The following is a 22,688-nucleotide window of genomic DNA, read 5'->3' as shown; positions in this document are numbered from 1 at the left end:
ACATTATTATCTCCAGTAAACTCCTCCAAAAAAAAAAAAAAAAACCCTCAGAAATGGCCAGGCCCTGAATTCAAGACCCAAAGACAAAACAAAAAATTAAAAAATAAGTAAATAAAAGAGTATATTTTAAAGATATATTCATTAAATTAAATTATAGGCCTGTAATTCAAATCCTCAAGAGGCAGAGGCAGGAGGATCAAAAGTTCAAGGCCAGCATGGGTTACAAAATGAGATATTCTTGCCAAAAACAACAAAAGCACAAATTTAATAATAACATCATAGCATTATAATAAATAAATAACTGCTTGTTAACACCAAAGAACATTGAGGTTCAGTAACAAATCTATTGACTGGGGTTACAATGAGTACTATAGTTTGAATTCAGATTGGGTTTTGATAGTATCTCTGAATTAATAAAATTTGTTTCACCCTATGAAAGTTGTTTTGAGAAGATTGTTTCAGAATTGGATTTGAAAACAAACTAGATGCTTAAACTGTATTGAGGTCATCAATTTTTAAAAAGCGTTAAATTACATAATTTTTAATTTTATGTATTTCTGCTATCTATATTATACTTATTCATGCTGTTGTTGTAGTTGTTTTCATTATTTTTTTCAGATAGTTTCACGCTTTTGCTGGGAAGACATCAGATCATAAGCCTCTACCTCTTCCTTGATTCTTAAGTACCATAATAACAGTCAAAGTACACTTTCTCACACAAAGAATCTTTGCTTGGTGAAAACAATAAATTGATTTAACACATATTTATTGAGTTCCTATAATAAGTCAAATACTATAACACTGAAAATTTTAGATTCTCTTTGGAAAGAACACTCAATCATCTATCTATCCATACATCCATCCATCTTTCATTTCCTACCATCCTCCTAAATCAGACTTTTTCCCCTCAAATTTTAGAATAGTTTTTAGGTTCATGGTAAAATAGCGATCCTCACAAGACAAAAGGCTGGAAATGAACTTTACAACTTAGGGGTTGAAGGAGGTGTTGAGGTAAGGGAAAGTGGCAGAAAAATGGGAGGGGGTAATAATGTTTGACAAGAAATGTACTCATTACCTTACTTATGTAACTGTAACCCCTCTGTACATCACCTTTACAAACAAAATTAAATTAAATTTTAAAAAAAGTACAATTCCCTAGTCCATATATATACCAGGTGGTTGTTTTTCCTGCTGTTTTGTCAGTTGGGGCTTGAACTCAGAGCCTGGGCACTGTCCCCTGAGCCTCTACAATTGTGCTCTACCACTTGAGCCACAGTGCCACTTCCTGTTTTTGAGTGGTTATTTGGAGGTAAGAATCTCAAGGGGACATTTGGGCCCAGGATGGCTTCCAACCTCAGCCTCTTGGGTGGCTAGGTTTACAGGCCTGAGCCACTGGCACCTAGCTTGTATCATTTTTTATACTGAGATAAAGCAAGGACTGAAGTAATGAGGGAACAAGCAAAAGAGAAGGATTTGGGTCAAAAGAGAGAAGTAGCAGGACTAGGAAGAGATGAGCATTAGAGAAATGTGGATAAGCAGGGGCTGGGGATATGGCCTAGTGGCAAAGAGTGCCTGCTTCATATACATGAGGCCCTGGGTTCGATTCCCCAGCACCACATATACAGAAAATGGCCAGAAGTGGTGCTGTGGCTCAAGTGGCAGAGTGCTAGCCTTGAGCAAAAAGAAGCCAGGGACAGTGCTCAGGCCCTGAGTCCAAGCCCCAGCCTGGCAAAAAAAAAAAAAAAAGAAATGTGGATAAACAGAACAGAATAAGAAAACAATATTATTATTTCAACACTTGTATATACATCTACACTCAAAGTTTCCAGAGGCTATGTGTCTAAAAATGAAGTCAGAGGACATGAACATTTTAAAATTTCTTAATACATATTCTCAGAAAGAACTATATACTTCCATGAACAGTAAAGGAAAATGCCAATCTAATCTCCTCTTGCCAGAATAAAGTATTTAGAATTAAATCTTTGTGAAACAGATACAAATGAAGCAGACCAAGTATAACCTAGGGCAAGATTTTAAGACACAAGCTCACAAAAAGATTATCTTACTTACTGCAATAAGAGAAATAGGACCTAATTCAGTCAATTACTGAGAAGACAGAAATACAGTATTGAAGTATAAGATTTGCAGGAGCAAAAAGATTTTACTGTTAGTTATTCAAAATCATAGTTCTGTAACAGAGAGACGTGTTGGTATTTGGCACAAAAAATAAAAGGTAAAAAATTCTTATAAAATTTTTGGGCTGGGAATATGGCCTAGTGGCAAGAGTGCTTGTCTCATATACATGAAGCCCTGGGTTCAATTCCCCAGCACCACATATACAGAAAATGGCCAGAAGTGGCACTGTGGCTCAAGTGGCAGAGTGCTAGTAGCCTTGAGCAAAAAGAAGCCAGGGACAGTACTCAGGCCCTGAGTCCAAGCCCCAGGACTAGCAAAAAAAAAAAAAAAAAAAAAAAATCTTATAAATTTTTGTGATATGCATGATAGTATAAAAAAGAGAACATAATAACTACCAATTATTACTTAAGCATTCATATAGAAATAATTCTCATTTATCAGATCATTTATTGCTTTTATATTAAACAGATTAAGTAATGTAAAACAAGTTTCTTGAACTCAGGGCCTGGGTGCTGTACCTGAGCCTATTTGTGCTCAAGGCTTGCACTCTACCACTTTTGTCACAGCACCACTTCTGGTTATTGAGTGGTTAATTAGAGATAAAAGTCTCAAGAAAAATTTTTAGCCTGGGTTAGCTTCAAACAGTGATCCTCAAATCTCAGCCTCCTGAATAGCTAGAATTACAGTAGAAAGCCACCAGCACTCACAGAAGTTACATTCTTAATATAGGTAATGACTCACCCCCACACCCCTGTCAAATCCGTACTCTAAATAACTAGGCAAAAGGCTGAATATGGACACATACCAAGAAGACAAAATATGCTTTAGAAACAGATGAAAAATTTAAAGAAGTAAATCATGCAGATATCTGAAGGCAAAATATTACAAAAGTAGAAGATACAAGGTACAAAAAGCATTGAGTACAATGATTTAGGGAAGGAAGTACAAATTAAATATTTTAGTAAGAACTGGCAGGCAGCTGTGACTGGGTAGAATGAGATCCAATTTGTGAATGGAAGGTGATAAGCAGAGAAGGAACAGGGTGAAGAGAGACTTTGGTGTACCATATAAAGGGAGGGGTAGAATAAAGCTAAGACAATACAATAAAACTCTAAAAAGCTTTAAATGGAAAGTCACCTTTCTGCAAGTAAATCCAACCAACTGTGAACAGTTGCAAATCTATGTTATGTCCTATGCTGCTGAGTCTAGACTAATCATGTGTTACAGAATAAAAACACAGTAAGTATTAAGTGAAAGACTGGAGTTTCACATTCAAGACTGATATGGCCTAGTGGCAAAAGTGCTTGCCTCATATACATGAAGCCTTGGGTTTGATTCCCCAGCACCACATATAGAGAAAATGGCCAGAAGTGGTGCAGCTAGCCTTGAGCAAAAAGAAGCCAGGGACAGTGCTCAGGCCCTGAGTCCAAGCCCCAGGACTGGGGGAAAAAAAAGACTGATGGAGCCAAAATAGTTGGGACACATTATTCATCTGCCATCAGAATTGAAGTAATATAATATAGACAGGGACAGAGGTGGAGAGTACATTATAGGTAGACAAGACTAGCCAAAGGTCAGTCACTGTTGAAAGGAACTGATAGGTGCCAGCAGGTTTATGGAACTATTGTTATCTACATTTGTGTATGTTTGGAATTTCCTACAGTGAAACGTGGGCAGGAAATAAGAGTAGGAAGAAGATCTTGTCTTTCCTCATCTGCTTTCCAAAGGAAGTAGTAAATATTCCCAATATACATCTAGGAAATACAATAAATCTGAATCCCAAACTTCTAAATAGAGATTAAGTAAAAGGCTTTTCTGCCTTTTGTTCACATGTTTTTCTAACTAAGAATGTTTCTAAAACCATTAGAAGATGGATAATATAAAAACATAAATTTGTGGGAAAAAGAATTTTCAACATGGATTAAAACCCTCCTTTCTCTCCTTTTTAAAATTTAATTCTAACATCCCTCCAAGGAACGTAGGAAGAACAGTCTCTACTTACTACCTCAGGAAAAGAATCACAAGGTCACCAGGGAGAAAAAAAAAAAAAACTACGTGGAACTTGTAAGAAAAAAACTTCAAAACAAACTGGTGAAAGCAGATTTTGCATGTTCTCTGCTACCCAATTATTACAAGTGGTACTCTGAGACTGGAGCAAAAGTGTCAGGAGTGAAATAATTGAGGGATCATCAACTGTAGAATGGTCCCTCATCCTTCAACAGAGTTCAGCAAAGTACCAAAAGATTCACATAGTAAAAGGAATGTACATGTGCATAGCCACATCTGTGGCAACCTAACAATAGTCACCATGGCTTGAGGTTGTGAATACATAGGTATCCTCTCTAGCACAGACATACTCTAAACTACTGTCAAGATATGAAGTAGAAGTTGAGACCTTTATCAACCAATAATCTCTTATCTGATTGCAATGCTAATAATGAAAAGAAAAATATGCACAAACACCTTATATCATACTTTCATATTCAGGAAGTGCTAAAGAATGCTGGAAGGGTATAAATAATTGAAATTAACATTTTACATTTCTTTTTTTTAACCAGTCCTAGGGCCTTGGACTCAGGCAGGGCCTGAGCACTGTCCCTGGCTTCTTTTTGCTCAAGGCTAGTACTCTACCACTTGAGCCACAGCGCCAGTTCCAGCCTTTTGTGTTTATGTGGTGCTGAGGAATTGAACCCAGGGCTTCATGCATGCAAAGCAAGCACTCTACCACTAAGCCATATTCCCTTCTCCCATTTTATATTTCTTATACAGTAGTTCATAAAAGAAAACATGCTCAAGATTGCTCTGTGTGTGTGTATGTGTGTTTTTGCACTAGCACTCATCTTAAGCTTTGAGCCTTTTGCTCTTGCTGGGATTTCTTGCCATAGCTGGAGCTCTACCACTTGAACCATGCCTGTAGGCCAATATGCTTTCTCAAGAGTCTACATGAAGAAAGATAAAGGAATATACCTTGCAAACCCAAGTTCAATGGATCCAGGTTCATACCATTTATATAAAAAAGTATTCAACTATTGTTAGGTATTTAATAAAAGCAGTACAAGGATAAGGAATTTTGAGATATAAACTTTGTCATTTCCTCCTCTATTTTTGTAGGACATTTATAATACATCCTATCCTATTAGGTACAAAGGATATTCTATCAATTCAGTTTAATACACAACTTCAAAAATACTGTCTCTACACATAGACATTTGATAAATAAGCAAGGACAGGATGACTAGATCATTATGAGGTAACTATGAGCCAGACTGTTTATACTGTTCTCAGGAAAGCAATGCATGTCTACAGTGAGTAAATAAGAGCTAAAAAAAAATCACTGTGTATTTTTATATCATTATAGTGATCTATGTATATGTATGGTTCTAAATATATTTCTATATTTCACATGAGTTTATGTGAGATGAAAATAAAACAAATTTACCTCAAGACTATTCTTTGCCAAAAAAAGTCCTGTTTAACTTATTAGAACATAATATTGTGAAAAAAATTCAATAATTCCCTAAGAATGACTCCCATGTAATAAAATTATCTATATTCCAAAAATTCAATTCATAATGTAACTTTAAAAATCTATATAAAAATTTGAACAAATTCTACTTTTATGTTTAAGATACATTCTATAACATAAGTACAAATATATACAGAATTATTTAAAAATTGCTCACAGGAAACAGGGTACTTAAGAGTTTTAGAGTTAAAAGTACAGTTTAACAAGCTGTTAAACTAGAAGAACAAAGCATTAACATATGCAAATAAGTATTTTCTTTTTTTCTTTTTTTTTGCCAGTCCTGGTGCTTGGACTCAGGGCCTGAGCACTGTCTAGCACTCTGCCACTTGAGCCACAGCGCCTCTTCTGACCTTTTCTTTTCTTTTTTTTTTTTTTTTTCTGACCTTTTCTATATATGTGGTGCTGAGGAATCAAACCCAGGGCTTCATGTATACAAGGCAAGTGCTCTTACCACTAGGCCATATTCCAACAAATAAGTATTAAACGGTCTCACAAATATATTACCACAAAACTAAATTCCTGGTAACTTTCTTCAAATGTTATTTAAGCTTCTTTAAATATTCTCCTTTTAAATAATCACTAAAGAAGAAGATTAGGAGATGTGAGTCTCAATCAGAGTTTGAAGAATGAGTATTACTACTGTTGGAAAAATTTAAGTATCTTGATATATCAGGGGTTCCCCGGACTCGCCACAAAAAAATGAGAATATAACCTGAATTTTATGGAATCAAATTCTTTCTAAAATAACCTCAAAAAAAAACAGCTAGAGCTAAACAAATCTATTTTTCAATAAGCAAGCAATTCAAAGTGATTTATAAATGAAGAATCAATAATTTGGAGAAAAATGAGCAGGGATATACTGACAGATAATTTCTTTACATCATCCTGTTTAATTTCAAGTAATTAATTTATTTATTGTCAAAGTGATGTATAGTTATTTTATATGTAAGGCAGTGAGTACATTTCTTATCAAACTTGTTACCTCCTACCTCATTTTTCTCCCACTTTGCCCCCAGCAGATAAATTTTATTTTTTATTTTATTTTATTTTTTTGCCAGTCCTGGGCCTTGGACTCAGGGCCTGAGCACTGTCCCTGGCTTCTCTTTGCTCAAGGCTAGCACTCTGCCACTTGAGCCATAGCACCAATTCTGGCCATTTTCTATATATGTGGTGCTGGGGAATCGAACCCAGGGCTTCATGTATACGAGTCAAGCACTCTTGCCACTAGGCCATATTCCCAGCCCCAGCAGATAAATTTTTTATTGCCAGTCCGGGCACTTGAACTCAGGGCCTGGGCACTGTCCTTGAACTCTTTTTGTTCAAGGCTAGCACTCTAACACTTGAGCCACAGTGTCACTTCCTGCTTTTTCTGTGTATGTGGTACTGAGGAATCAAACCAAACGCTTCGTGCATACTAGGCAAGCACTCTACCACTAGGCCAAACTCCTGGCCCCAGCAGGTATTTTTTATAGGGAATAATATATCCTTGCAATTTAGGACCAAGGAGTGAGTAGGTTTTCACCTGTGATCACTCCCATCCTTCCTACAGAAACAATAAAATCCCACCAGGCTAGTATTAGTGGGAACTTGAGAGGTAAATAATGTGCATTCTTCAGCCTTTTGGGTTATTTGGGGGAACAGCATCCTTTTTGTAGCAACAGAGAAAATTGTGAGCTGAATGACATCATGCAGCCTTGAATGAAACAGCTCAAGCTCAAAGTTCACCCAAAGGCCAGTGTGATTAAACTCACACCCAAGGACAAACTTCAATGTATTTTTGGACCTTATTAAAGGCAGCATTTATATAGCAGCCATGCAAGAGGAGAGGGCTCTTTCCCAAACTCTGTTTCTGATCAAAAAACACTCAGGAGTTGAAGAAACTGCTAGAGAAAGTACTTTTCGTAGCACAGAAATGAAAAGTAGTCATACAAAAAGAAAAGCTCTGAAAACAAAGCAGCTCCCAATGATCAAGCAATCCACAGAAGAATAAATACAACCACCAAGAAATATGTATAAATACAAACTTTATTTCTATAAAACCATATATCTGCAAGTCCACCTGTGCCCAGAGCATCACTGAACATATAATATACACTCAGTGACAGCTGTGCATGGAATCAAATGAATGAGCACTGGCACTAACTAGAAATGGAATGTTTCTTAGCATACTATATGTTTCTCTACTAACAAAAGAAAAATTTAGATTAGGGGTAAAGTAGTAGAGATGTTTTGATTTAATACTTAAATAAAACCAGAACACTGTCAAAGATGTGGAGATCTATATAAACTTAAGTGTTATCATTCCACAATTATCAAAGTGGCTAAAATTAGACTCTATGGCTAAAAACTGTAGACAGTTTCTCAGGGTAAAAACAACATAGCTACACTACCTTAAGAAAGGGACAGCATTGAAAATTGTTTAATTTACATGATGCTGCAATTTAAGTGTAAAGGAATTTGCTAAATTTCATACACAGCAGTTATGTGTTGCTGGATGTTCTATTTACTAGCAGCAATTTCTTCACAAGCATAAAAAACACATAACATGGGACACACTTTACCTATGTATATATTAAACAAATCAATCATTTTTCTAGCACCCTGACCCTCTGGTACCATAGATGTTCTCTAATTAATAATTAAAGTTTCTAACAGTCATTGAACATCTAGGGTTTCACTTTCCTTTCATTCTACATTCCCAGAAGACCAGATCAAGGCAATAAATAATTAGAAAATTGACATGTCCTGTTTGTCTTGAGATGACAGATTTCTGTGAATAGTATATAACTTTGGGGTGCATTTATTTTTTGTCTCTCTTGTCCAATCTCCTTTTCCAATTTCTCAAGTATCACAGTGTTCTCATTGAATACAGAACTAAAGGACCTTTAAATTTTTATTCTATTTTCCTTAAAGGTCATATAACATTTAGTATTTGGACAAGTTAAACCAAGAGGTAGCCTAGCAGATCACACAATTTATCTTAGCTATTCAGCATGATAAGCATCTCATAAAATGAAGGAAAAAATAAGAGTACAATGAATTGATGCTGTCAATAAATTCAGCAACTACACTGAAGAAAATTTTCATATAATCCTAAAATGCTTCTAAGAACTAAATATAACAATCTGTTTAAAACAACCACAGTTAAGAGCAAAGTGGAAGTCAGTCACCTTTAGCTCATGCCTGTAATCTTAGGCTAAGATCTGAGGATGAAGGTTGAAAGCCAATCCTAGGAGGAAAATCCTCAAAACTCTTACCTCCAACTAAATACCCACTCTGGAAATAGAGTTGTAGCTCAAGTGGTAGAGTGCCATCCTTGAGCTAAAAAGCTCAGAGACAGACCTCAGACCCTGAGTTCAAGCTACGGGACAGACAAAAAAGAAAAAAGAATAAAGTGCAGGTTATTTGCCCAGAAATATGTATACAGAGCCTTCTAACATATACTATTGCAAATCATTTACCAGAAAAATTCAATATGTACACATTAAATCAACAATAAAATATTCTCAAAAGTGATATCATAACTGTGTATGCTACTTTTATCTTGTAGATAATAGTTTTATCTTAGAAGTTATATAATCTCTCCAAATGTATAGGTATAAACAGCAAAAACATTCCTCTAGTGTTCACTTTCATAAGTCAGTGGAAGAGAAGACATTGGCGTTTTCAGTTAGGGGATGGAGATGGCTAGGAAACAGAGAGGACTTACTTTCCACTGAATAGTCTTTGGTACATATTGACTTGTATATACCATGTAGCTACATGAAAGATTATGATGAGTGTACATTTCTGGAATAAGAACTCTGTAATAAGTATTGTTAGAAGACTAAAAGTCAGAAATGAAAATAAACAAATGAAATATGTATCAAGGAATGATTGACACTGATGTACCAAGCAAAAGCTGACTTCGTTACATATTTGGTTATATGTGCCACTCCCATTTTATTAGGTCAGTGATAGTTACTTGCAGGAGACAGGGAGCTACTTACTTTATTATGCAACATTCTTCATTTATATTACTTACCATTATTTTCATATTCACATAAAGAGGTACAAAATATAAGACCAACTTCATCAACTGATCAAAACTTGACAATGTTTTTGTTAAGAGGAATGACTTCTGGCTGGAGGCTAGAAGCATCCAAGTGAAAATTCTATGTAGAATCCTTAGCTATATTCATTGAGTATTGGCAATTATATTCCAATAACCAATTAGTTAACTTGTATATTAGATGCATTTCTTTCAGAAACAATCAATTCCTTACCTAAAATTCAAAGAAAACTGAAACATATAGTACTCTGTATAAGAGACTAAGATGACTAAAGGATATGTGAAATTTACTGTAAATTGAGATGATAAGATTAAAGAATCATTGGTTTTTGGTGGTAAATAATGTTGTCTTCAGGGTACCTCAACACACACACAGACTCACATACATCCCTCACAAAACGAAGGGTAGGGGATTATGAAAATTTTAAAAATCATCTTGTGAAAAGAATTAAAGCAGCTTCTTCCATACTTCTCTTAGTAGTCTAGAAAAATCTACAAGAATTAAATGCTGATTTTTCTCCTAAGCAAACAAAGCATGGAGAGACAAAAGTTTTTAGGACTAGAAGACACTAACATTTCAACCTAAACATAAGAATAATTTTTTAAATCTTTCCAAACACTCATTAAGGATCATGATATATTCCTTATTTTGACTCCAAATAAATCAGAAAACTCAAGAGGAATCAAGAGGACTGGGTAGAAATGAGACAGAAAGCATAGCATAGCATACAACTACTGTAAGCCCCACACCCCCACCTTTCCAAAAGCAAGAGGGCATTTTCCAAGGCTTGATCTTCCTCCACTATTCCACAAAATGCAAAGTCCCTGAAAGGATCCCAAAAGCTACTGTATTTCTCTCTGTGTGTGTATATATATATGTATGTGTGTATATGTGTGTAGTTTAGCTTACTAATAGATGCATATTAAAATTTTTAATAAGAAAAAACACAGTAGGTGGCTTTCTTGTAATAATTTGTCCTTCTACATGTAAAAAGTATATAAGGGAATGGAGAAAACAAAACAAGTACTAGGCAGATTTACTAAACAATTTATTGTATTAAAAAAAACTCATAGTATTTCCCTCTTTCCTTCTTTCCTTTTTCTTCCATCTATCCATATATTCTTTTTTTTTTTTTTTGGCCAGTCCTGGGCCTTGGACTCAGGGCCTGAGCACTGTCCCTGGCGTCTTTTTGCTCAAGGCTAGCACTCTACCACTTGAGTCACATCGCCACTTCTGGCCATTTTCTGTATATGTGGTGCTGGGGAATCGAACCCAGGGCTTCAAGTATACGAGGCAAGCGCTCTTGCCACTAGGCCATATCCCCAGCCCCCTATCCATATATTCTTATCCTAGACAAGTGTTCTCTGATTAAACTACATCTCTGTCCTAAAGTATTTTTAAAATTGTCTTACAGATGCTTGAAAAATGCTGAACCACCATTTCTTAACCTGCAGACTGAATAAATCTGGGATGTGGGATATGTAAATAATTCAGAAGTATTCAGCAAGGCATAATTGAAGTCACTAATATTTTGCTAAAATAATATTTTCATATGTGCCCTCAACATAAAGACAAACTCTGCTTGACTTTATTGCTGTATGACATTTCATTTATATCCTCTACAACAGAGGCAATTCTTCCTTTTACTTTTCTTGCTTTTCCTTCCTTCCTGTCCCACTCTTCACTCTTCTTTTTCTTTCACTTTCACATTTTTATCTCTTCTCTACATTTATTATTATCTTTATCTCTTCTCTACATTTATTATTATTGTTATTCTTATTGTTTACTTCATGCCTTCCTAACATTTTTCTTTGGAAAAATAAACTACTAATTTGAGCATGTTAATTGCAAATTTTCAAGAATGTAGAATAGAATGTCTTTTTCATCCCCTTCATGAAATAATAATTGCATCAATAATCTAATAAAATCAAATGTTCTGGAATTTCAGAATTTTAACATTAAGACTCTTATTTAGCTTTTTATATATTAGCCTTTGAGTATACACTATATACTAAGAAAAAAACTCAGTCTTTACATATTACTAGGAGACCCTGCAAAGAAAAAATTTGCCTTTATTCATTAAAGTTTGCCTTAATAAATATGTTACAGTTGTTAAGTAAAATTCATTTCTACAGTTTTGAGAATCCATGGAGTAGCGTGACACAAATGTGTGGGTAGCCTATTAAAACTACAAGAGATGTGATCTGCTGCAAATGCATTCTTCTCATTCGTGTTGGTTCACAACAAAGCACCTTTGGCTGTGATGCCAGTCATCTGTCACAAAATACCTGGAATTATGAGAGGAAAGGACTTCAAAGTAGAACAAGAAAACAAATTCTGCCACAATGACTGAGAAGCAAAAGCAGTATTTAGGAAGTTTGGGTTTTTTTTTTTTTTTCTTTCGCCCAATCCAAGCTACTGGATGAAGCTTTTTGGAAGAAAAAAATCTCACCTAATCTAGCAATAAGGTAGGATTTATTAATTCCATTTTAAAAAAGAAAAGAAACCAGGGATGGTAGTTGTTCAAAGTCACCCAGTTAGAAAATAATAAAAACAGATTTCAAATTTAATGCTATAGACTCCAAAGACCATATTATTTTCCAAGAAGTAATCAATTTTTAAATTAATTCTCCTTCAGATTCTTTGAGAAAGCATTCTTTTAGAGGGAAATTTCTCATCCACTCCCAATGTTTGATCTTGCTTTTAAGCAGATATTTGGGTTTGTCTCTGACTGTAACTGAACTCTCAATTTTTTTAAATTAAATCTTAGAGACCATTTTTTTTACTTTAAGTTGTTGTAAAAAGGGGAGTTAATTAAACAAGTTAGATTATGAGATCATATTCTTAACCTCAAGTAAAACTGGCTCAATTCAAGATTTCTTTACTTGCCAAGAATAATCAGTTCTCTCATTTTAATACACATCTATGTATTCAGAACAGAGATATGATATAATGTGAGCAAACGACAGAAAAAATTTTCTTGATCAGAAGTCACAACACAAAGAAATAATGACCTACAGTTATTTCTTTCTATTTTAACCTGGCTGAGATCTGAATTTTCCATGAATTTCAGGACAAGTTATACGACTGTAAAGCAATCTATGATAAAGACTTGGATTACCCAAACCCTCAAAGCTGCAAATGATTTTTAATGGCTTAATTATAGAGAAGAGGAAACTTAGTTACAGAAAGCAATGACTAATTTAACCTAACAATGTTAAGAAAGGTGGGACCATTTATTTCTAGACTTCCTGTTTCTTAAGGAAAGTCATCATCACCTTTATAAAATTATATAAGGGCAGTCAAAAATGTGTAAGGGAATTTGTGAAATAATACAAATAGCTAAATACAAGATATATAAATCAAGATATAATTAAGAATTAACAAAAAATGAACTACAAAATTTCCTTTGTATTTTCTGGATTACTTAAAAAACAACAACTAAGCAGTCAAAAGAGCTTGGACTAAAGCTTTTATGTAGAAGCAAAATTTTAAATTATGTAAATGATAGTAGCTAGAGCAGTTGTCCTATTAATAGCAAAGAGGTGTAGCTACACACATAAGAAACACTACTATGAAGAAGAAAGTTTTGTTTTTGCAAATCCATATTTATATGATTGCATTTCTTATAGTTGGGAGTATTTATAATTAATGTATTCTCCCCTCTTAATGCAGGCATTTGTCAATTCAAATACAGAAGGCCAATCAATTTTGATATATTTAGTAAGCAATTTGTCAAAAGGTGCTATAATCCAGCCAATATATTAATTCTTGTCATGGTATTAAAAACTATTAGGTTTTCTGTAACTAATTTGGAGAGAAAAATCATGATTTGACTCATTTGTTACTCTTATAGTGATAACACCTTTGTGTCCCAAGATCTGACTGCAGAAAATAGCCCAACATGTGTAGAAAGTATTACTTTGTTGAAACAAAATACCCAGGGTCTTATACACAAAGTAGCTGCTAATTTATTGTAATACCCTAGTTTTGTTCAATTTTCTGTGTCATATGTATTTTTAATAAAACAAACATGCCAATATATGTGACAATGCCTAGGTGAATTTCCTTTGGCATATGCCACATGGCTACTGTATATGTTTTTGGTACACTGTGTATTGTATATATGTCTACCTGATCTAGGGAAGGGACAGAAAAACAGGGTGTAAGATATCACAGGAAATGTACACACTGCCCTATTATGTAACTGTACCCCTTTTGCACAACACCTTGTCATAAAAATTTAATAAATAAATTTAAAAAATATATGTGACAATGAATACATAATGGATTTCTAAGTGAAAAGTAAGGCCTTATTAACATAAAGCATGTATTAAAATACTATAAAATTTTTATGCATTACCAAAGAATTTTAAATGGTTAAGATAACATACAAGTTAAAACTTACACTCAACATTTATTCCAGTGATCTGCTTTAAAAAGTGGTTCTCAATATTTTATTTTTCCTATCTGAACACACTACAGGTAAGTGACTGACTCCAGCTATATATACACAGACACTATATGTACAATGGCCACACAATTAGACAGAACTCCAACTCTTGGAAGGTTGTCCTTTAGCTCATGTCATGCAAAGTTCTAGATATTAGATATTTCAGTCACTAATCATTATTTTTCCCCTTCTTTTTCTGTGTCTGTCTTACTGTCTGGAAGCTATATCTTAGACCAGTAGCTATGGACAGTTTTCTGTCAAGTGTCCAAATTTTTACTGTAGTAACAAAGGCAGAGCCAAATGTTTTCCCCAACTTTTCAGGGGAGATTTGGTCATAGCAGTTGGGGCAAACCAAAAGACAGGATTATAACATATCACAAATAAACTTGAGACGTCTCCTGAAAAAAATTAGCAAATACTTTCCTCTGTCCATTAACTATATCAAAGATTTCCCCTAGTTATCTATCCGGAAATGTGAGTTTGAGAAAAACTATTTCTAGGAAACAAAAAAATAGCAAAAAATTTAAATCACAACAAGCAGAAATAGAATGCTAAATTAATTTCCCAGATATTAAGCTCCCACTGGCCTATTTGTGAACCATGTAAGAACAAGGGAAAAACCATTTTCCAGATTGATCTGGCACAAGGCTGTGTATATATACAAGTCCTCCAGACTACCAGACGTCCCATTGTTTTATGTCTGCTAAGAAAGGTGCCCTGTGTGTCAGAGAAGCACACTGAATATTTTTCAATGACCCAAGGGGCAGAGGTCACTTATTATAAATGGATAATGAGACCTAATGCAGTGCTCCGAATATGGACAAAGAAAGCATCTATCCATAGCCCCTGGTGGATTGGTCATTCAGGCTTTTATTTCCTCTGTACACTAATGGAGTCAAACAATTGACAGAAATTCTATAGAGAAGGTTGAAACTGAGAGAAACAACTGTATTCTAACTCTGATAGACACATACAAATAGTGACCCTGAAATGGCGCCAGAATTCCTGTTACCCATTAACATAGCAGACAGCTGCAGCATTCCTCCAAAATCCCACTTAGTCATTTATTACCAATTAACCTTACCGATGTAAGGGATGGCACATCAAACTATGATCTCCTGCCAATACCAAAACATTGTATTACTGAAGGTAAGAAGAGTTAGACCCTTTTATTATAGCCCCTTATTTCAGGAGAAAAGGACAAATATATTACCTGTACACTGTATCCTCTATCCCCACTATCCAATTGCCAAAGTTGATAATGATAGCTATATATAAGAAACTTGAAGGAAAGTTGAACATAGAAGCACAGGCACTGAAGACCTGTAGACTTTTGACCAATAAAATATTTTTCTCTAGTCTATATCAATGTCCAGTTTCCTTGCTAGTAATTACATGAATGAAAAAATGCCAACTCTCCACTGTACCAAATAAACACCAGGCTAGAAAAAATTAAGAAGGCATTTAAAATTAAAAAGAGGTCCTTTGTAAAATTTTCCTTCTGTTTCATTTCAATGTCAGCAACAATAATAACAGTAAGGTGGTTTTCATGCACAAAACATCAAGACAGAAATATGGAAGTGTGGGCTGGGGATGTGGCTGAGTGGTAGAGTGCTTGCTTAGCATGCATGAAGCGCTGAGTTCAATTCCTCAGTACCACATAAACAGAAAAAGCCGAAAGTGGAGCTGTGGCTCAAGAGCTAGAGTGCTAGCCTTGAGCAAAAAAAAAAAAAAAAAAATGCCAGGGACAGTGCTCAGGCCCTGAATCCCCAAGCCCCAGGACTGGCAAAAAAAGAAAAGAAATATGAAAGTATATGTCCTACAAGTGTAAAGCATGATCTAACCCAAATTTTCAAGTACATACTTAATAAAATTTGTAGATGATTAAAGATACTTGCATTTACTTCACATTATTTTAAAGAAAAAAAATCTTTAATTTTCCCCCATGTATTTAACATATATGCTATAAACATTAGGCTAATATTTGGTCTGCCGGCCTCAAATGTTTAGTTTGAGAAAAACACAAATATATGATATGGCATATGCCAATAATAAGTTTACTAAAACAAGTAAGATCATCAAATATGCTTCAGTCTTAAGCAGTTTCCTAACTAGGTCAGATAATAAAACTAGATACAGCAGTATGCCACACCCCATGACCAACAATAGCCTAAAAATACTCTTTAAATAAGGCCTACATTACAAGTTTCCTTTACTAGGGAAAAACATTACTTTACTCTCTTCCCATCTCTACCCAGACTTGGGCAAATATTTATTACGGACAATACAAGGAAATAATATTGTTGAGTACCTCCATCATACTTGGTACATACAACAATAGCAATGCCATCCAGGACATTAGGTTAAATTTACTGTGATATTTAAGAATAAGCAGCTCAGAAGAAAATTGTTGCATATTCAATTGCTTTTTGATGGCATGAAAAATATCAATGAAGGAGTTTTTTTTATTTGTGTATCATTTTCCTTTGTGCAAGCAGAGGGAACTAGAAGGTAGTACTTATAATATGAATGAAGGACATTACCATTGGACTATACAACCAATGAAACAATCAATAATAGGATGGTAAAGTTTTCTAAATGAGTTCAACCTAAGATTTAATATTAAAATGAAAAGTACAGATGCCTCCTAGTCTCTTGATTGTTAAGGGGCAAGCAGCAGTACAAAAATGAGTCAGAAATCAAGATCCATGGATTCAAAGATTAATATCACTGGTGACTCCTAATTTTAACATTTCTATATATAAAACGAAGTTCAATAGTATGTTTAAGTACTACTTACTGTTTATAAAGACCAAGATGAAAACTGGTGATATCTAAAAGATAAAAGCAGCCAAACCAATAGGAAGCCCAGCTATTCAAAAGAACCTACAAAAGATTTAGTTCACTTTAACAGAGTAAAACTAAGGTGTTGGGCTGGGGATATAGCCTAGTGGCAAGAGCGCCTGCCTCGGATATACGAGGCCCTAGGTTCGATTCCCCAGCACCACATATACAGAAAACGGCCAGAAGAGGCTCTGTGGCTCAAGAGGCGGAGTGCTAGCCTTGAGCGGGAAGAAGCCAGGGACAGTGCTCAGGCCCTGAGTCCAAGGCCCAGGACTGGCCAAAAAAAAAAAAAACTAAGGTGTTGTCAGACTTAACACCAACACTTTAAATTCAGGGTCAGGCCACTTCCTTGATAACATTCTTGCTAGTCATTCCTGTGTAATTACTTCCTTCTATTTCTCATCTGCTGCCTTCTAACATGCCTTGCTGTGTAGGGTTCCATAATTTTCCAGATGGCCAAACAATTATATAATGAAAAAGGAAATGGAAGTTATTCTAAATGACCCAACGAGAAATTAGGCACAGGTGGCTTACACCTGTAATCTTAGCTACCCAGTAGGCTGAGATTTGAAGACCTTGGTTCAAAGCCATATCTGAGAACTTATCTCCAGTTAACTAGCAAAAAGCTGGAACTTAAGGTGGTAGAATGCCAGCCTGTGGCATTCAAGCCACAGTTCAAGCCCCCGTGCCAGCCCATATCCATACAAAAAAAGCTGAAAGATAATTTTCTAGAGATAAAATGTAGGCTGAAATGAAAAAGTGTACTGAATGAAATTAACAGCAAAAAAAGAATTAAGATACTTAATTCTTAATTAAAATACTTAAGACACAAAAGTAAAAACTATTTTTTTTTTTTTTTTTTTTTTTTTTTTTTTGCCAGTCCTGGGGCTTGGACTCAGGGCTTGACCACTGTCCCTGGCTTCTTTTTTGCTCAAGGCTAGCACTCTGCCACTTGAGCCACAGCGCCACTTCTGGCCATTTTCTGTATATGTGGTGCTGGGGAATCGAACCCAGGGCCTCATGTATATGAGGCAGGCACTCTTGCCACTAGGCCATATCCCCAGCCCGTAGAATCTATTTTTAAAAATCAAATGAAAACAAGACAGAAATGGAAAAATTGAGTGAGCTACAAAAATATCAAGTAGTCAACACAAATAAAATTTTTCAAACAGAAAGCCAGGAAAAATATGTGATTATATTATTGATGATCTATCAAATTTGAAAAAGACTATAAACTCAAGTATCCTACAAGTTCCAATCAGAAGAAAATCATACCATTAATTCATTCATTGTCATCTCAGACACTGATTTACATACACTTTTATTTACCAGTTTCCTTCTTTTCTTTCTGAGTCATTCTAATCATTTAATATAAGAAGGGATGTGACAGGGGCTGGGGATATGGCCTAGTGGCAAAAGTGCTCGCCTCGTATACATGAGGCCCTGGGTTCAATTCCCCAGCACCACATATACAGAAAACGGCCAGAAGTGGCGCTGTGGCTCAAGTGGTAGAGTGCTAGCCTTGAGCAAAAAGAAGCCAGGGACAGTGCTCAGGCCCTGAGTCCAAGCCCCAAGACTGGCCAAAAAAAAAAAAAAGAAGGGATGTGATAATATAGGGATATGGTTCAGTGGTATAGAATATCTGTCAGGCAAGCTCAAGAACTCAAGAAAAAAATTAACATGGAATTTGGAGTTTTTACTTATGTCATCTTAAAGGTAGATAGGAAGTCTTCAGTGTTTGAGGCAGATTTCCTACCTTTAAATAGCATCCCTTGTGCCTACATCTGTGCAACGCCAGAAATCAACTAGTAGTATATTTATTATAATTACAGAACTGAAAAAAAATGAGAATCCTCCAACTTCATCTTCTTGAGACAAATTGTATTTTCTATTTCTACTCACATCATTCTTTGCCTTTTATTACTGTAATTTCCTAAGTCTATACAAGTCAGCCTCATTTGATCCACAGACCCAAATGCAAAACAAAGAAAATGCTTCTATTAGACTTTTGGAGTTCTCTATGGAATTATACAAATGTTTTACCAAGGTCTTCAAGACAAGAAATGAGAGGCTGGGAATATGGCCTAGTGGCAAGAGTGCTTGCCTCTTATACATGAAGCCCTGGGTTCAATTCCTGAGCACCGCATAGAATAGAATATGGCCAGAAATGGCTCAAGTGGCAGAGTGCTGGTCTTGAGCAAAAAGAAGCCAGGGACAGTGCTCAGGCCCTGAGTTCAAGGCCCAGGTCTGGCAAAAAAAAAAAAAAAAGACCGGAAATGAAGGATGGTTTTTTTGTGTGGGTTTCTTGAGATGGAGTCTAACTATGTAGGCTGGCCTCTCAGATGCTGGGATTAGAGATTTTTGTCAAGTGCTCTACTTTTCCCTTCTACCCTCCCACCACAGCTCCAGGGAGTGAATCTAGTGTCTCATATACCAGGCAAGTGCTCTACCACTGATAGTTTTCATGTGATTTTTTTCAATATGGGTAAATACAGCAAACGAAATAAAAACACTAGAGCAAGTATGCTGCACTTGTTTTACGCACAATCTTATCAAATAGCCCCAGTGAGGGAACTTGCTCTGCATGCTAGAGTTACAAAGTTTTCTTAATGAAGTTCTGACTTGCAGAAGAGCAGGAGAGGCATTCTGTTTAAACTGGCGCCAGTGCTGCCTCTTACCAACTGGGTTTCAGATTCTTATTCCTTATATGTCTACATTTTGCATATTTAATAGCCTCACTCATATAATACATATGCATGCTCAGAACTCTCAATCAAATACCCTATCTTCATTAAGAAAGACTGACTTTAAAAATCCAGTCTAATTCTGTTTCTCTCCTTTCAATGTAAGGAAACAATTTAATACTCACTGCAGAATTGCCTTCCTCTTAGAGTTAATTTTACATATTAAGTTATGTATAACATTGTACAAGATAAGTGAAAATATATTAATTACAACTACTACATACAGAGATCATAGATAGTTCAAATCATTTTTCACACATTCAAAATAGGTATTTTGGCATTACAACTATATACCAAACATTACTAAAATCCCACAAAGCTCTGTGTGTGTATGTGTGTATACACTTCCAAAATAAACACAAAAGTTTATTGAGATAAATAAATGTACAAATAATATTGCATCATTACATGGATCAACATTATACCTTTAGAATGCAAGATTATAACTGACATTTACATCTGCCAAGTTACTGAGGTGTGATCTACAATGGAACTGAGCCCTTTCTTTCTTTTACCAATGTTACTCCATCTGAAATTTAAAGGACTTAAATTGATTATATTCCAAAGATAAAATAAACAACATAGACTCATCCAGTGACTATTTTCTTTCAAAATGTAATTTTTTTCATTCCAAATTTTCAACATCCACAGGTTTGTCCAGTCTTAATCATGACAGTCTCAATAATATCTTACTTCTGCATCACTAGCCTGCATTCTCTTCCTCTCTTCACTTGTTTCAAGGCTGCCAGTGGAAGAAGCTTTTTAAAATGCAATTCAGGTGGGTGAGGGTGTCTATGGATATAAGTCAGTGGTGCAATGCTTGCCTAGTTAGTATGTGCAAGAACCTGAGTTCAATCCCCAACATGGCTAAAACAACCAGCTCCTCTAAAGCTGTCCCTCCTACACTTGAAAACATTTGATAGTTTGCCATCACCAACAATGGTTCTGGGGACCTTTGTTTAATTGTAAAAATATGCATTCATGAAAACAAAAATCAAATTTTAACTATATGTGATCATCAGAATGAAACTATATTGATAACTTTTTATTCCCTCTATCACTCAAATATTTTGGACTTGATACTGTTTGTCTACTAAACAGACAACATTGGTATCAAAATAACAAAAACAGAATTAACTCTGATAGAGCCAATGGTGTTTAACTCGATAATTAGGGACTTATGCCCACATGAAACAGTATTGGGAAAATACGATACTGATCTTTCTTTTATATGATGTATGTATCATGTTTTACCTAATTCACATGATAAATACATGCCTTTAAAACTGACATCTATCTATTCTGCTTCTTGAACAAATCTGAAAAAAGTTTTAAATCATGATACCTTTGGCAAGTTATGTCACCAATCTCAATTTAAATATGTAACTCACCTCTCCACTTATCCATCTCATTTTATTTTACATATTTTTAAACAATTGTGTCTAGATTCAACAGTGAATGAACTGGGGACAGAAACAATGCACAGCATACTTTTAAGCCACAAGAGCCTCACACACCAGAGCACTGATTATGTGCTAGAAGAAGCAATGAGTTCAACTCCATCAGAAAACATGACTGCCAACTATTTACTGGAGTTGTGGTGTTTCATAACTATAGTGCAAAGCCCATAAAAATTTTCTGATTCCAGAATAATACATAACACATTACAAAAATGAAATAAAATAGTCCTAAAAGCATTTCACCTCATACCATAATTACTAGGCAAGATAATAAGTTCAGTATAACAAATCTCTACTGAATATATGCCAATGTTGATTTAATGAAGTTATTAAAAAAAACATGCAGTATTCAGAGCCATCAGGATTCAGTTCACTCTACAAAACTGAACCATAATTATAAAGAAGTTTTAATTATACAAACACAAACTGGATAATAAATGGTTTTTTCACGGCTCTCATATAAAAAGCAGTCTTTATATCTAGTTAGGTGAATTCTATTCAATCTCTACAAACTAATTAGGGTTTAGACATGAAAGTAAACAGAAAATGAACTCAGTGATAGAACATTTGCCTAATATGTACAAGGCTATACATTCAATCCCAAGCTCTGCACAAGAAAAAAAAACACCAAAGAAAACCTAATGGAGTGAAACTCATTACTAAGTTGTTGCAGTTTTCCTGGTGGAAAATATTAACTTGTTTTGCTTTGAGAAACAGCTTCCAAGCATTTCTAAATAACTTATTGTATATTCACATTATGAGATTTTTAAAATTAATTTTTGAGCCCATTAGATACTTGCACAGGGATCACAGAGAGCACAGAGAGCAGGGATTACAGAGAGCACCAGAGTCAAGAGACATAGTTCATGTGTGCTGAAGTTATTGGATTGTCTTTAGGAAATACCTGTTCACCTCAGTGTGATTGTTTAAGGGCCTGTGTTAATATGCATGTGAAAGTCAGCATTGAAACTTGGAGAGAAAGAGGGAAGAGGTGACACTGTCCAAAAAGAAATGTACTCTTTACCAGACTTATGTAACTGTAACCCCTCTGTACATTGCCTTTACAATAACAAAACAAAAAAATTTAAGTCAGTATTTAAGACAGAATCTGAAAATACCACATGGAAGAAGCAACAACAACAACAATCACAACTACTTACAGCCAGCAAGGAGGAACTGGTAATACTGTACTGCATCTGCAGCAAGGAGCAGGGGATGGTTTGCATTGAATGGTGGTTGTAATTCATTCCACTGAGGCGTCCTAAGGAAACAACAGAATATTAATATTTAAGCTAATAGATTTGATGTAAATCACAAGACTGTCATCACTTATGGACAATGATATAAACTCACACTATTTTTAATCATTAAAATGAATATATAATTATTTACAATGAATGTGCTAAAATCTGAAACACAAGGCCATACACGTATGAACAAAAAGGTAGCAGTATGCCAATAATAGGACCCAGT

The 22,688-nt window shown here is 35.1% G+C and overlaps 1 protein-coding gene across 3 annotated transcripts in view; it reads right to left on the bottom strand.

Moving 5' to 3' along the window:
* Bcas3 (BCAS3 microtubule associated cell migration factor) overlaps positions 1-22,688 on the bottom strand; it is a 518,556-nt gene that overhangs the window by 282,862 nt on the left and 213,006 nt on the right. For all 3 annotated transcript variants that reach the window (XM_048366643.1, XM_048366642.1, XM_048366644.1), the window contains exon 19: positions 22,376-22,476. In XM_048366643.1, coding sequence (XP_048222600.1) covers positions 22,376-22,476 — 101 coding nt within the window. The remainder of the gene's footprint in view (positions 1-22,375; positions 22,477-22,688) is intronic.

This window comes from Perognathus longimembris, chromosome 17, assembly GCF_023159225.1.
Source record: "Perognathus longimembris pacificus isolate PPM17 chromosome 17, ASM2315922v1, whole genome shotgun sequence".
Classification (NCBI taxonomy): domain Eukaryota; kingdom Metazoa; phylum Chordata; class Mammalia; order Rodentia; family Heteromyidae; genus Perognathus; species Perognathus longimembris.
This window is presented reverse-complemented; position numbering and strand designations above follow the sequence as displayed.